The 16,320-nt window shown below is 39.7% G+C and overlaps 1 protein-coding gene across 2 annotated transcripts in view; it reads left to right on the top strand.

Annotated features, from left to right (window-relative positions):
• Positions 1–16,320, top strand: part of LOC124776381 (protein O-mannosyl-transferase TMTC4-like) — a 138,922-nt gene that overhangs the window by 22,313 nt on the left and 100,289 nt on the right. Inside the window, exons 4-5 of one of the 2 annotated variants that reach the window (XM_047251346.1) lie at positions 3,366–3,545; positions 9,170–9,475. In XM_047251346.1, coding sequence (XP_047107302.1) covers positions 3,366–3,545; positions 9,170–9,475 — 486 coding nt within the window. The remainder of the gene's footprint in view (positions 1–3,365; positions 3,546–9,169; positions 9,476–16,320) is intronic. The other variant, XM_047251347.1, reaches the window with a different exon arrangement.

The following is a 16,320-nucleotide window of genomic DNA, read 5'->3' as shown; positions in this document are numbered from 1 at the left end:
CTGCATAATATAGTAAATTTTATGACCAGAAAATCTATTGAACTGATAGTTTCACTTTCTGTACTGATATGGAAAAACCATGAATACATAACACTACACTATAATGTATACCACCAAACTCCGTACTGTCTATTGATCTGATTAAAATCGGGCTTAGGTTACCCTAGAAATAGCACTTTGGGGCCACACACAAAATGTCATTTTTTTGATAAAGATAAAACACTGATAACTTTTGACATATATATTGACTTCAACTTTTGCTGGTCAAATCAATTTAGAGCACTTCAGAATTCAAATGAATAAAAATGGGGGGTGGGGGGGACCTTGAAACTGTTGTGATCACTGTATTGAAAAAATTAATTACTGACACCGTTATGCGCTCAAGATTTCCAATATATGAGTTACTACTCTCTTTATCTTATTTCCTACTCATTTAAATACATTTATATCTGTCTCGAAATAATTAAACTTCATTACTAAATCAATATTAAAGTTATCTTCCAACTTTATCAGACCTTCGTTATTCATTTACTGGTTCATTAACAAAACAGTTCTTAAAACACCATTCTAACATAGTTAGGTCTGCAAGTAATTATTATTAACACAAAATTTGATTTTTCATCTCGGGACACTCGGATTGCACAACATTTGGAAAGGACCCTATCTAGGTTATTTGTCAGGATAATTAAATGATAGGAAAGCTCTGGTAAAATTTAAGTTGTTATTGAACAGTATGGAACAAAAGTAACACTGGTCCATACGAATACAGTACTAAAAATTTCAACCTGTTTGTATCGATGCGACGGTTGGCGGGTGGCGAGATGGCGAGGCACAAAGCACACATACAACCACAGCTATGGCTCTTGACGTATCGGCACTTTATTTCTTCATAGCGTCGCAATACTTTTCCATTTAGTGCCTATGGTATTTTGCCATGCTGTATGGGCGTTGTAACGGCATACTCGAGGCTCAATGAAACTACGTCTTCCAGGAGAGCCTCCTCGATCCAGAACGTGTTGCTCAGACGAATGCCAAACTCCAACTACTACTACTGAGCCCGTTGTGCTGCGCAGTGCCCGTGTGCATTTTCCGGTGCTCGCCTGCCATCCACCTTTTACCGCTCCCTTACAGACAGGGTATTCACCCGAGGTTTTGCATTCTACATATTCTAATACATTGCCTACGTATGGACCAGACGCACAGTTACAATTTTAAACATGTTACAACAGCTTCAACATTTGTTACATTTCAATTCTATTACAATATTGCTTGACATTTGACATAAACATTAATTTTCACATTGAAACTCGTTTACAGTTTTCTTAACACAATGGCATGAAACAAGAAAACAAATGAAATCAGAACATCAATTACTCAAGTTTAACGAAAAATCAGATGGAAAAAAAAAAATTATTTATATGTACGATAGTACAACGTCGTCATTGTTACAGTTTCTAGCTTTTGGAACAAATGTTCCTTCATCAGGGAGGAGAGAGGAGTAAGAAAGGGAAGAAGGGAAAGTGGATTCAGTTACTCACAGCCCAAGATATGAAGCAACAGGGAAAGGAAAACAGGGAGGGTAGCAAGGATGGAGGCATGGTTGTCAGAGGGAAGCCAAAGATATTCTACTGTAAGTACTGTGCCAGCTTCAAACCAAAGAGGATGCATACAGAAGTAAAGAGGTATATAGTATAAAGATAAACACATCTATGTAGAATGAAAAGATGCGTGAATGGCTAAAGAGGAAAGGGAAAGAGGAGAAGACTGAAGAGTAAATGGGAGTGAGGTTGTTTAACGTAGGTTCAGTCCAGGGGGATGGCGGGATGAAAGGATGTGTTGGAGTGCAAGTTCCCATCTCCGCAGTTCAGAGGGACTGGTGTTGGGTGGGAGAAGCCAAATGGCACATACAGTGTAGCAGGTTCCTAGGCCCCTAGAATTATGCTGGAAGGCATGCTCCGCTACTGGGTATTGAACATCTCCTAGGCGGACAGTTTGTCTGTGTCCGTTCATGCGCTCAGCCAGTTTAGTTGTTGTCATACCGATGTAAAAGGCTCTGCAGTGCAGGCATGTCAGCTGATAAATGACATGTGTAGTTTCACACGTGGCCCTGCCTTGAATTGTGTACGTTTTACCAGTAGCGGGGCTGGAGTAGGTGGTTGTGGGGGGATGCGTGGGGCAGGTTTTGCAGCGGGGTCGGTTACAGGGGTAGGAACCGCTGGGTAGAGAAGGTAGTCTGGGAATATTGTAGGGTTTGACAAGGATGTTACGGAGGTTAGGGGGGTGACAAAAGGCAACTCTGGGTGGTGTGGGGAGAATTTTGTCAAGGGATGATCTCATTTCAGGGGTTGACTTGAGAAAGTCATATCCCTGGTGGAGTAATTTGTTGATGTATTCGAGGCCAGGATAATATTGGGTGACAAGGGGGATGCTTCTGTGTGGTCTGGGGGTAGGAACATTGCTGTTGGACAGGGAGGAACGTATTGCTCGGGAGATCTGTTTGTGGACAAGGTCTGCAGGATAGTTGCGGGAGAGGAAAGCACTGGTCAGGTTATTGGTGTAATTGTTGAGGGATTCGTCACTGGAGCAGATAAGTTTGCCACGAATACCTAGGCTGTAGGGAAGGGAGCGTTTGATGTGGAATGGATGGTAGCTATCAAAGTGAAGGTACTGTTGTTTGTTTGTGGGTTTGATATGGACAGAGGTGTGGATGTGAGCTTCAACAAGATGAATGTCAACATCCAGGAAGGTGGCTTGTGTTTTGGAGAAGGACCAGGTGAAATTCAGATTCGAAAAGGAGTTGAGGTTATGGAGGAAATTAAGGAGTGTTTCTTCACCATGAGTCCAGACCACAAAGATGTCATCTATAAACCTTTACCAGGCCAGGGGAAGCAGCTGTTGGGTCTTCAGGAAAGGTTGGCATAGGACGGAGCCATCCTGGTTCCCATGGCCGTTCCCCTGATTTTTTTGTAGGTCTGGCCTTCAAAAGTGAAGTAATTATGGGTGAGGATGAAGTTGGTAAGTGTGATAAGGAACGAGGTTTTTGGAAGATCTTCAGGTGGGTGTTGAGAGAGGTAGTGCTCAAGGGCAGAGAGACCACGGGTATGTGGGATGTTTGTGTAAAGGGATGTAGCATCTATGGTGACAAGAAAGGTTTCAGGTGGGAGAGGAGTGGGAATGGATTTGAGGCGTTCTAGGAAATGGTTTGTGTCTTTGATGTAGGATGGGAGTCTGCGGGTGATAGATTGGAGGTGTTGGTTGCGATTTAGTCACTGAAAATCAGCACTCATTGCATAACTCCCACTGTTGCCATAATGTTAAAAACCTTGTTTACTATTTCTTCAGTTGCTAAATTATGAACTTTTCAGGTTGCAGGTGTTGTGGGAAGAGCTGATTTACTATGTGCTGTCTTCTTCCTTCTATCATTTCTGATGTACTGCAGAGCAATTCACTATAAGAGTGAGACTGAAAAGCTCTGGGCCCTCTTTGTCAGTATGGTTCTTTGCTGTATATCGATGCTCTGTAAGGAACAAGGCATCACAGTGCTTGTAAGTATGCAGTACATCGGAGAATATTTTTTGGAACTGTTATAGTAAAAAAAATCCCACATGCTCTCTCTGTTTCTGTATAGTGTATTGTACAAATCTATTTATGTAACAGTAATAATCGTACAAGGAGAGGTCCACAATGGTGGGATCAATTTTTTTGAAATCATCTATATGGTGATGTAGTTTAAGACCCAGGGATCAAACCATGCCACCATTTACCCTGGTGGGCCCTCCTTTGCAAATAATTGTCATAAGAAATTTCTGAATTTCGATTGATGTTATGCAGCTGCAAATAAGTGATATGTGGAAGATCGGTAGCACAGTGTAATGGTTAAAGTTCTTGCCTCCTGGGCAGAAGGCTGTCATTTTGAAACTTGTGGGGTGCTGTCTGGATTTTTATCTCTAAATCTTTGTTGAAAGGACTTTGGCCATTATTTTTATTCAATTAATTGGGTTAAATGTATTTTTTTATTTGTGTTTCTTTGCCACATCATGTCAATTAACTTTTTCAATTGCTCTTATTTTTGTTCCGAAAATTTTTGTCCACTTGGAATCTTTGTTCATGTGATTATAATTATTTTTATTTATTAACTTCGATTAGATATCTAGCATTTTATCATCGTATATTTTGCCCATGCTATTGCATTCATTTTTTCTAGTCCTCATTTTGCTTGAATTTTGTTTCATTTATAAATCTTTCTTTCATTAAATATTCATCTGTGTCACTTTGCCCATAGTGAAATAAGATCTAATGTTTGTGTGATGATTACCATGCAAAAAAATGTACATATCTCAAGGAAAAATACATTCTTGATGCCACCGCACAGGCATTATAAAGAGAATATTGCATGTTTTGTTTTTAACGTATGCATTGGCATTTCCATATGTTTAAATATTATGATAGATAAATAAGAAAGAATTAAATTCACATGAGCAAAGATTCCAAGTGGAAAAAGAATGATAGGAAGAAAAAATTAGAGCAATTGAAAAAGGTAATACAGTGGTTAAAATGATGTGAAAAAGGAACCGAAATAAAAAAAATACATTTTACTCAAATAATTGACTAAAAGTAATGAGAAAATGCATTCCAATGAAGATTTAAAAATAAAAAATTAAATAGCTCCCCATGAGTTTTGAGTCAAAAACCTATTATGCGGAAAGCCAGAGCATTAATTGTTATGCTGAGCAACCAATCTGATACATATCCTTTTTTCACAAAAGTACAAAATCACACTACATTCCTAAATTTTTGTGTTGATAACTTCCAAAAGAGGGCCCACCAGGATGAAGGGCTGCAGGATGTCATACCTGGGACTTTAACCTACATCACCATATGCCTTTGGTTTTTCTCTCAAATAGCTGCACAGTTGATGCTTTCCCTTACTCTAGTTGAAACTTCAGTATTCATGTTTAATTATTCAATTTCTACTCAACCAATCACAACGTTGAGTCTGAAAGAAAACTGAGTGCGTTAATGAAACATGGAACTCTGGAATTTCAGGATGAAAATCACACATAAAATAATAAAGTTTCTGATGATTTCCCAGGAAGAATTTATCAGTAAAATTCATCAACAAAGCCTGAATTTGTAGCAATATTGGTATACATAAAATGAATTTGTTCATATTGTTAATATTTGGAGCCAGGTACATAAGAATAAATGTTACCTCTTGCAACATCTTGTAGCAGAGCATTTGAGGGAAGAAACAAAAACCATAGTATAAATGAAGGGCTGATCAGAAAATTGATAGCAAATCAAGTTAATGACATCATCAAATACCAAAAAAATTCTCATAAACAAATTGGATAATAACAAAGAGGCAATAACAAAGCTATAAAGATGAATACTGTGTACTCCCAAATGTTGATCTGAGCTGCTGGAACTGGCAGTCATGTGCTTGTTAAGTGTGCTTGTGAGTGTGTATGAATGGTGTGTGTTTCTCTGTTGCTAATGAAGGCTTTGGTCGAAAGCTTTGTGTAAGTGCCTTTTAATTGTGCCTGTTTGCATCTTAGCATGTCTTCTATATGGTAAATAGCAATCTATCTTTTCCTACATTATAAAAAGATAGCAGTTCTTTTCGGGATAAATGAAATGAAATGTTCATATGGCGTTATTGGCTAGGAAACCCCATCTGGGGCTGTTCAACCGCTGGTGCAAGTCTTTTCATCTGATGTCACTTTGGTGACTTGCACCTAAATGATGATGATGATGATGATGACAACACAACAGTCAATCCTAGAGTGCATAAAATCTCCGACCTGGCAAGGAATCGAACCGCAGCCCCCTGCGTGGCAGTCAGCTGTGCTGACCACTCAGCTATGAAAGATGATTTGTCAAATCTAAAGTTTTCTTAAAGAAGCTGTAGTGTTGATATACTAGCTATTTTGTAATTCTTGTGAATATCATTACAACAAAGCTATTTTGGCTCACTGTGATGGCCCTTTTTGAAGCCTTTAAACAAAGCTGCCTCTTATGCTCTCATTTGTCTGAAAGCCGATTATAGCCCCTTTTTGTAGCTCGGACAAATCATTTCCTGTCTGTACCTATCTACCATCTACATCTATACTGTGCAATCCACGGTGAGCTGTATACTTACAAACAACTTTCCGGTCACCATATAGACACTGGTGGAAAAAAAAATCATAACACCAAAAAAAAAAAATTAATGTAGAGTAATAAAATTTTTGGAATAGAATTGTCTTGGTAACATATTTAAGTGACTAACATTGCAAGATCACAGGTTAATGTAAGTGCAAGACAAACCATTTTAAATGTGGAATGCTGGCACATTAATAACTGCTGTAACCTCAAGAATGTTGAATGCATGCATGCAAATGTGCATGCAATGTGTTGTACAGGTACTGGATGTGGGATGGAGTTCTATGACTGTTGCACTTGGTTGGTCAATACTGGGACTGTTAGTGCTGTTTGTGGATGATGCTGGAGTTGTCGTCCAATTTTATCCCATATGTGCTCAATCGGAGACAGATCTAGTAATTGAGCAGGCCAAGGCAACATGTTGACACTCTGAAGAGCGTGTTCGGTTACAACAGTAGTGTGTGCCCAAGTGTTATCCTATTGGAAAACACTTCTTGGAATGCTGTTCACAATAGGTCGAATCACCAGATCGACATAAAAATTTGCAGTCATGCTGTGTGAGATAACCACGAGAGTGCTCCTACTGTCATACGAAATCACACCCCAGACCATAACTCCAGGTGTAGGTACAGAGTGTCCAGTAAGCAGACAGGGTAGTTGCAGGCCCTCAACTGGTCTTCTTGTAACCAAGACACAGCCATCACTGGTACTGAGGCAGAACCAGGTTTCATCAGAAAAGGAGATAGACCGCCGCCCTGCCCTCCAATAAGTTCTCACTTGACACCACTAAAGTCGAAAATGCATGCAACAGTGGAATGCATGCAACAGGGCATCTGGCTCTGTCTGGCTCAGAGCTGAAACAGTTCATTATGTCACTGCAGTGTCAGCTGCTACTGAAATTGCTGCTGCAGATGCAGTGCAATGAACCAGAGCCATACACTGAATGCAGTGCTCTTCCCTCTCAGTAGTGCCACGTGGCTGTCAAGAGCTTGGCACTCTTGCAACTATACATTTTCATGACTACTGCTGCCAGTGCTCATGTACAGTGGCTACATTCCTGCCAGATCTCTCTGCAGTATCACAGAAGGAACATCCAGCTTCTCATACCCCAATTACACAACCTCGGTGAAACTCTGCCATCTTTATGTCACCTTAAAGGCATTTTTTACTAATATCAACATACCATGTCCCATCTCAAAGGAAGTAACACTCACAACCATTACAGTATGTGTTTAAAGCAAACCTGACTGGCATCCTCATAGTGGCACTGCTAGCACCACTCTTATGTGACTGGCAAGAAATTAGTATAAGACATCATATGTCCGATGTAGAAATAACGCATGCAACTTTTGTTTATGTTTCAAAATTCCTTGTTGGTGCTGCGTTTTTCTTTCTGTCAGTGTATTTTGCCATGGAACGCGATATGTTACACATCAATAGTTACGTGCTGCAGAAAATTTGGGCCATGTCACAAGAATGTGACCTTATAGTGTAAATAAAGCAACTGGAGCTCTTTCAGTGAAGCCATTTGCTTGTTTATCTTCTCTCTAACCTACTGGAATCTGTTCTCCCTAGTAATGCAGATGGACCATGGGATGATGGTAAGAGTCTACCATGAGGTTTTAGTTTTCTGGTGTGTCTTGAATTTCTCTCCAAAACATTAAAAAGAGGAGGGTTAGTATATGTGAAAGTGATTGGGTAATCTTTTTGTGTGTATTTGCCAGTCACTTTATGTGAATATTTTAGATTTTTAATGCAATATCTTCTTGTGTCAGTGTTAACAGCTAAATTAATTGCTTCATTATTTAGGGAGTGCTTTTCTAACACTTATATTATTGTTTGGATGCTAATAATTGTGGAATTATGTGCTTTCCATCCATTTGCCTTGTTTTTGTGAGAAGGAGCAGTGTGTGTCAAGTTGTTGCATCACATGCAGATCAACTAGAGCTATAAGTATGTGTACACAGATTTTTACAAAGAAAACTGATATTATCATTTGTTCTCTTCACTGAATTATTATTTTTATACCAATTTCAGCTGTAAATAAACACTAACAATAACTATATTTTCACTCACATTTCTCTCCAAGATTAGAAAGTAGCATAAGACTCATCCTAAATATGCGGGTTATCTGACACTATAGGGTGCAGTCAGGATGAGTAAGGGACGGTGGATGTGATGAATCTTAGGGTGGCTCTCAAAGAAGCAGGTTGTTTTCAGGTAAATAACTGTCATTTGGCCATCTTTTTCTCATAATTTCCACAACCAGTTCAACTGTCACTCAGTCTCTGGTGACTGTTTGGACTGGTCCCCTTGCAAATGGTGACATGTGAATATAAAGGTTACAGGAAAGGCTTTGAGCTCAATGGAAAAACTTTCATCTACCTCATCAGTTCATGAATGTACCCATTTCCAAAGACACAAATCACATTGACAGAAATTACATAAACTGCAGTAAAAACTGATAAGAGCTAGACTTTTTTTTCTTTTTTTTTTTCCTTCATTCCCACTGCTGAACAAATCAGAAAGGCAGCTCTGTGATACTTGTCACATTCATCGAATCACACATGTTGCTATTTACAAAGAATAAATGTAATTATGGAAGTGGAAATCAGTCTTGAAACAACACAAAAAAAGATTTTGTAATACCAAAAAACATGCCACATGTTTCCTTTGCCTCTGTAAAGCAAGGTAGGGCAATGACCATGGGATTCCTTTGCAGCTAACCTGAGAAATCTTCATCAAACAGGAAGGGAGCAAGTAGTATCCAAAACTAGAATGTGGATAATATCGGCTAAGAATGTAGTGATAGCAAAACTTCATTGACTCTCTTCCTCTAATAAAATATTTAATTACAGTTCACATTACAAAAAAATTATAATAGTTGTAGTAAATATTTACAAAACCATGTACAAAATATTTCTATATTGTGCATCATATCAACATAAGCCATGCCTTTGTGTATTATTATGTGTTTTATTTAAATATTTGTTACATATCATACTCAGGATCACTGGTTTTGCAGGGTCTGTGCAGCTTGTACGATGTAATAGAAACAGCTAAAATTCTTCCTGTGGATGTCATATCAAGCTTGGCATGTAAAATCAGTGCTTTTCAGAAAAGTCAAGAGGTACAAGTGGAGACAATTGGTTTAGATGAAAGAAAAAGCAGCTCTAATGGAAGAAGCAAGCATTTGTTAAAGAGACATGCTATACTGTTTCTCACAGGAATTTTGTTGTTACTGCTCCGCTGGAAAGTAATGGGCTCCACTCTTCCAACATTTCAGAAGTCAGATAATCCGGCCTCATTTGCCGAAAGTTTTACAGCCAGGGTAAGGATGTTAAAACTTTGATTGTGAATGCTAATTTGTGGAAAAGTTAAGATGAAATGAAGATAATTTTCAAATCGTTACTTGCATTGTGTATTGTGAAGTAAATATTCTGTAACTCTTTGTTAAAGTTTGCATTTTTACCAAATCATTTGGATACAAGGAGAGAAATGCCATTTTTAAGATTCAGTGAATATTAATGATTATGAGATCATGTCGTGCTGAATGGTACCAATCACTCTAAGACGGTTTCAGGGGTTACAGGGAAAACCTAGTCAAGAACTGAAAATCCTCTTGAGTAAGTGTAAATACAAATCTCAGCAGTGGAAGCAACCATTTTGCTTGACAAGAACATGTCAGAAACAAAAAAACTATACAGTTTTTTTTTTTAGAGACATCAGCTACCAAGTCATGAAAAGAATGCAGCTACAAGGCACTAGGTAGTGCACAAATAGATAAGGAAAAATCGTTTAAGAAAATAAACTGCTTTCCAAAGGACTAATGGTATGACACTAATTAATCTCATTAAAGCCAGCTGAAGTTTATGTCCACCTTCAAGAAACTCCCCAGGAAAGCTAAAACATAGATGCTGCCAAACCTGATATTGTCCACAGTTCTTAACGCAGTTCACTTATTTCTCAAGGTTATTTTAAAGAAATCATGGTTGACAAAGTAGTAAGAAGTAAAGTTCATACCACTATTCCTGCAAAGTCAAGCTACAGCGGATACCCCAGTAAGAACATATAAGCCGAAAGAAAACATGTAATATAACAGAAGCTAAGCATCACACAGAAACCAAACATTTTTGGGAAGAAATTCTAGGGATTGAACTATGAAACTTGCAAAGATTATCCATACACAATCAGTATGGCACCAAAGATGGTGTTTAGCCAAGCCAAAATTAAAAAGAAATGAAACTGAGGAACAGTAAAAGAAAACATGATACTGTGAAGTAAATATAAATTTCCAGAAAGAGTGGACACTGTAGTCAATACAAGAAGAATTGTGATCAAATTAATAAAGAGGACTTCTGCATAATCACAATGTGTTGAAATTGAGGACAATGTTTTAAAGAATAAATTGTAATGTAATTGCATATAAAAAGAAAATCTACTGACCAGTAGGCAACAGGAGAATACATACATAAATGTATTGAAATTTACAAGTTTTGGGAGCCAATGGCTTCTTCTTCTGGCAGAGGAGTAGAGTGGGAAGGAAGGCAAGACAGAGGTTACTTACAAAACATTGTAAATGAGTAATAAAAGTGTAAAGCTAAATGCATTGTATGTGGTAGAAGTGGGGGATGAGAAAAAATAGACAGGTTAGAAAGTAAAAGATATAGGAAATGAAAATAGTTCCTAAGAAGAAATGCTGGGACTGAAGAAATTAACATAAATTAAGGCCACATTGGGGGCAAGAATCAAGGACATGTTACAATGCCAGTTCCCACCTGTGAAGTTCTGAGCACTGGTATCTGGGTATGCCATATGTTGGGAAACAGGCACTGAGATCATGACTGACATGTTGTAGAGCATGCTCTGCAACAGGATATTGTATGTTGCTAGTATACACCCTCTACCTATACCCATTCATCCTAGCTGATAACTTGGTGGTAGTCATGCCAGTGCAAAAGCCGAACAGTGTGTACATAACAGCTGGTACATGGTGTGTTGTTTCACATGTAGCCTTCCCTTTGAGACTGTATGTTTTGCCAATTACTGTTATAGGCAGTGGTAGATGGGTAGCATAGGGTAAGTCTTACAGCAGGGATGGACACAGGGGAAGGAGCTATAGAATAGGGTCTGACAAGGATACTGCAGAGATTGGAAGGGTAACGAAAAACTGTTTAAGGTGTGATGGGAAAAATGTCGAACAGAATGGATCTCATTTCTCGAGACATGGTTTTAGCAAGTATTAGCATTGTCAAAGTAGGTGGTTTATACATTCAAGGCCAGGATAATACTAAGTAACAAGAGTTGTTCTCCTAAGTTGTATTTTTGGAGGGATCAGCAGTACCAGGAATGAATGTGATGGCCCAGGATATCTGCTTTTGAACTAGGCTGGTGGGTTATTATGTCCAGTGAAGGCTGGGGTGAGAATGGTGGTGTGGTGCTGTAAAGAGTCAGCATCTGAACAAATATGTTTGCCTCAAATGCCAAGGCTGTATGGGAGGAAACGCTTGGCATGGAAAGGCTGGCAACTGTCAGTATGTAAGTATTGTTGTCTATTAGTAGGTTAAATGTGAACTGAAGTGTGTAGCATAGTGTGTGGCATAGGATTTGGAATAGGACCATGTGAAATTTAGGTGGGAGAATGTATTTAGAGATTCCAAGAATTTTAACAGGACAGAGTGACTGTGAGCCCACATGGCAAAGATGCCATCAATGTATCTAAATCAGACAAGGGGCTGAAGGCTTATGGGTCCTTGGTAAGCCCCCTCCAAATGACCCCTGAAAAAGTTGGTGCAACAAGGAGCCATCCTAGTTCCCATGGCTGTTCCTCTGATCTATCAATATGTCTGCCTCTCAAAGGGAAAGAAGTTGGGCACCAGTGGTGAATTAGTTTAGCAGAAGGTGGGAAAGCTTTTTGAGATGAAGTCTAGCCTGTTTTTGCAGTCTGAAGTTGGCCTGGTTGATGGATAACATCCAAGGAAAGATGAGGGACAGATAACTGCAGGATTTTGTAAAGGCAGAAAGTCTGGTGGTGTGGAAACTGACAGATGAGGTGTATAGGGACAGATTAGTTAGGTAAGTGCAAGAGAGTGCTTTATTTGAAACTGTAAAAGGGGCTTTGTCAAGTAGGATTACATCCAGAAACAGAAACTTTCAATTTTAGGCCTTTGAGGGTAACTCATAGGGACAAGCAAGTTTCAAGAAACAAAATGTTGGGCCTTATTTTTGATTGTTCAAAAGCATGTTTTCGAAAGGACCATATGTAATATGTGATGGGATTTATCATAGCAAGAGAGGAGGGTTTGGAGTGCTAGAGAAGGTGGGAGCAGCAAAGAAGAAGCAGAGGAGGAAACAGAGAGAAAAGTAAGGAAAAAAAATCAGAAAAATTCATATGGAAATTGTGAGGACAGACAAAGGTTAACAAGAAGTAATGAGTGGGTAAGGAATTCTCTGCCAGAATGTTAGCTGAAGTTATCTGCCTCTCATGTTTCCTTGGATGGTATCATCTGTCAAGCCAACTTCAAACTGCAAAAACAGGCCAGACTTCACCTCATAGCACTCTCCCATCTTCTCCTAAACTAACTCAACAGTGGTGTTTGCCTTCCTCACTCACATCCTTCCTATAAAGAACCAAACCGTCAACAACCATTCCTCTCCTACAAACCAAGTTTGGCCAATCTTCTTAAAATCCCCCAACCTTCACCACTGCCTACCAGAACAATGATAACTTACGATCACAAAAACTGACCACAACATTACAGTCTTCTCAACCTCTCATCTAAGGCCTCTCCTCTCCTGAATTATCCGTATTATACAAGGGTCTCACTTTCAGACCTAAACCTGTATTTAATCATGCAGCTGAAATTGGACACTGGCTTGAATAGTTCAGACAGTGGTCCCAACTTGATCCACAGTCACTGCCTCAAAATCATCCCTTAACAAGCCTTGCAGGAATTCCTAACCTCCAGCATTCCTTCACAACCCTTCATCAGGTCCCTAAAATGTGACTCTAAAGTGTGCTCTGCAAAACTCCAGGCTCTTCATTCCCTAAAAGCTCATGACTATCATTATCCTCCTGGTGGCCAAGACATGTATCACTGTGGTAATTGACCAATGGGAGTATGTAAGTGAGGGCTTACACCAGCTGTCTGCCACCTCTACGTATAGTATCTGCCATCAAGATCCCATCCATGTGGTACAAACTAACCTGCAGTCCTTTCAAAAAACCTCAGACCCCTCACAGGGACTAACACCTCAATCCACAGAACTTCTTACCCCATGCAAACCATGCACTCCCACCTTTCACTTTCTTCCTAAGATCCACTACCCAGACACCCCGGTTGTCCCACAATTTTTGGCTTCAAAGCACCCATCAAAAGTATATCTGCATTAGTTGGTCAATGCCTGCAACCTATAGTACAAAGACTTCCCTCCTACATTAAAGACACAATCATTTTCTGGATCACCTGAAATCTGAGCCTGCCCCAGTCCCACCACACACTTTGTCTTGGCCACTGAAGACACCTCCCTCTACACGAACACCCCCAAGTGCCTGCTCTGTCTGCTGCTGAGCATTTACTCACCCACCTGATTCCAAATGTATGACACCCATCCTGCTCACCTTAAATGACTTGATACTTACCAACAACTACTTTACCTTTGATGGGCAGACATATAAACAGATGAGGGACAACATGGCAATAGGAACCAGGATGGCTCCTTTATAAGTCAACCTTTTGATGTGTCACTTGAGGGCCCCTGGTTTGCTTTAGATACATTGATGACAACTTTGCAATATGGACTCATAGTCAGGCAGACCTGTTGGGTTGGGGTTGTTTGGGGAAGACCAGACAGCGAGGTCATCGGTCTCATCGGATTAGGGAAGGACGGGGAAGGAAGTTGGCCATGCCCTTTCAAAGGAACCATCCTGGCATTTGCCTGGAGTGATTTAGGGAAATCACGGAAAACCTAAATTGGGATGGCCAGACGCGGGATCGAACCGTCGTCCTCCCGAATGCGAGTCCAGTGTGCTAGCCACTGCGCCACCTCGCTCGGTGCAGACCTGTTAAAATTCTTGGAATCTCTAAATACATTTTTCCACCTAAATTTCACATAGTCCTATTCTGAATCCCATGCCACTTTCCTTGGTGTTGATCTCGCCCTCACCAAGGGTCAGCTACTCACTTCAGTTCACATTAAACCTACTAGCAGACAACAGTACTTACATACTGACACTTACCATCCTTTCCACATGAACTGTTCCCTCCCATACAGCCTTGGCATTTGAGGCAGGTGTATTTGTTCAGATGCAGACTCCTTACAGAAACACACCACCGTTCTCACCCTAGTCTTCACTGGACATAATAACCCCACCAGCCTAGTTCAAAAGCAGATTTCCTGGGCCATCATATCCATTCCTGGTACCGCTGATCCCTCCAAAAAACAGCTTAGGCGTACACCTCTTGTCACTTAGCATTATCCTGGTCTTGAATGTGTTAACCAGCTACTTTGACAAGGTTAAGGCTTCCTAAAATCATGTCTTGAAATGAGGTCCATTCTGTCTGACATTTTGCTTACCGCAGCTGGAATAACTTTTCATCACCCTCCCAATCTCTGCAACATCCTTGCCAGACCTATTCTATGTCCTCTATCCATACGTCCATTCCTGCTGCAAGACTTACTCTATACACCCACCTACCATCACCTATATCCACCCTGTACTGGAAAAACATGTACTGTCAAAGGGAGAGCTGCTTGTGAAATGAGACATGTTGTGTATTGGCTGTTAAGTAAACACTGTTTAGCTTTTACATTTGCATGAATACCACCACGTTATCAGTTAGGATGAATGGGCATAGGTAGAGGGCGTATACTGCCATAACACAGTATCCTGTTGCAGAGCGTGCTTTACAGTATGACAGTCGTGACATCAGTGTGTGTTTCACCACATGTGGCATTTGGATTATTCCCCCAGCCACCAGTTTCTCAAAATTTTGCACACGAGAACTGGCATTACAACATTTCGTTGGTTCTTGCCACCCACCTGGCCTTAATTTACTTTAATTTCTTCAGTCCCAGTATTTCTTCTCAGTAACTGTTCCTTTCTTCACTCCATTTTAGTTTTCTATATCCTTAATTTTCTGACCTGTCCATTTTTCCTTGTCCCCCACCTCTAGCACATAAAATGCACTTAGCTTCCTGTTCTTATTAACATGTGCATGATGATGTGTCAATAATCTGTTTCTTACCCTACCCCTCTTTCATCTTTAAACTCTTAGGGTTTTAAATGTCTCCTCAACAGTCAGTCTTTTCTTCTCATCCTGTCTGGTAAGTTTCCCCTGGCTCAGGGTTCTGAGCACCTTTTCCAAACTCTCCCCTTTTTGCCAGATGAAGGAGCCACTGTTTCCGAAAGCTTGCAGACTTTGAAATTTGTATGTGTATCTTCGCCTGTCACCACTTGCTGAGTAGATGTTTTATCCATACAATCACATTACATTTTAAAAAACTGATTTTTTTCATTGCTATAAAGAATAATTTGTGTAACTTCTCTACGACATTCAACGATGACCATTAAAGAATGATTTTAAAGGCCACTGAGCACCAAATATTCAGAGATGAGTGTAGTGGAATCAGTCTAATTAATTGTGAGAACTCTGAAAAAGTCGGAAATTAACAATTTAAGCATATCTTTTGACCGGACCACACCTAGAACATTAATTACCTTAAAATTAGATCACATTAAAACTGATATATGTCAGATGAACAAGTTTCATCTACAGGCACGCATAATCACAATACCTCATTGCACTGAATAGTGGCTATATATAGGTAAAAAAAGTTGTCTTTGTTTACTTCCTTGGCAGTCCTCTTGTCAGCTGCAATCTCTTTCATGACCAAACTAAACTAACAGAGCCATGGTGCTTATAGTTGAGCAGATGTCTAATATTGAATTAAAAGTGCTATACTTGAAATGAGGTACTATATGCACCAACAACAAGAGATATGGATAGTAAGAAGTTCTTGTAGAATAGAACATACAGAATGAAACAGAAACAAAGAAAAAATATGTTGTGTGATGTTATTTTAATACCTGTGCAGAATGACTGATACAAAATTAACAGATTTTCAAATGTTTTTCTAGGAAGATGATGACAACCTCCATTAAAGAGTGGAAGA

Source organism: Schistocerca piceifrons, chromosome 2, assembly GCF_021461385.2.
Source record: "Schistocerca piceifrons isolate TAMUIC-IGC-003096 chromosome 2, iqSchPice1.1, whole genome shotgun sequence".
NCBI classification, from domain to species: domain Eukaryota; kingdom Metazoa; phylum Arthropoda; class Insecta; order Orthoptera; family Acrididae; genus Schistocerca; species Schistocerca piceifrons.
The sequence above is the reverse complement of the archived record's forward strand: the minus strand, read 5'-3'. Positions and strand labels throughout refer to the sequence as shown.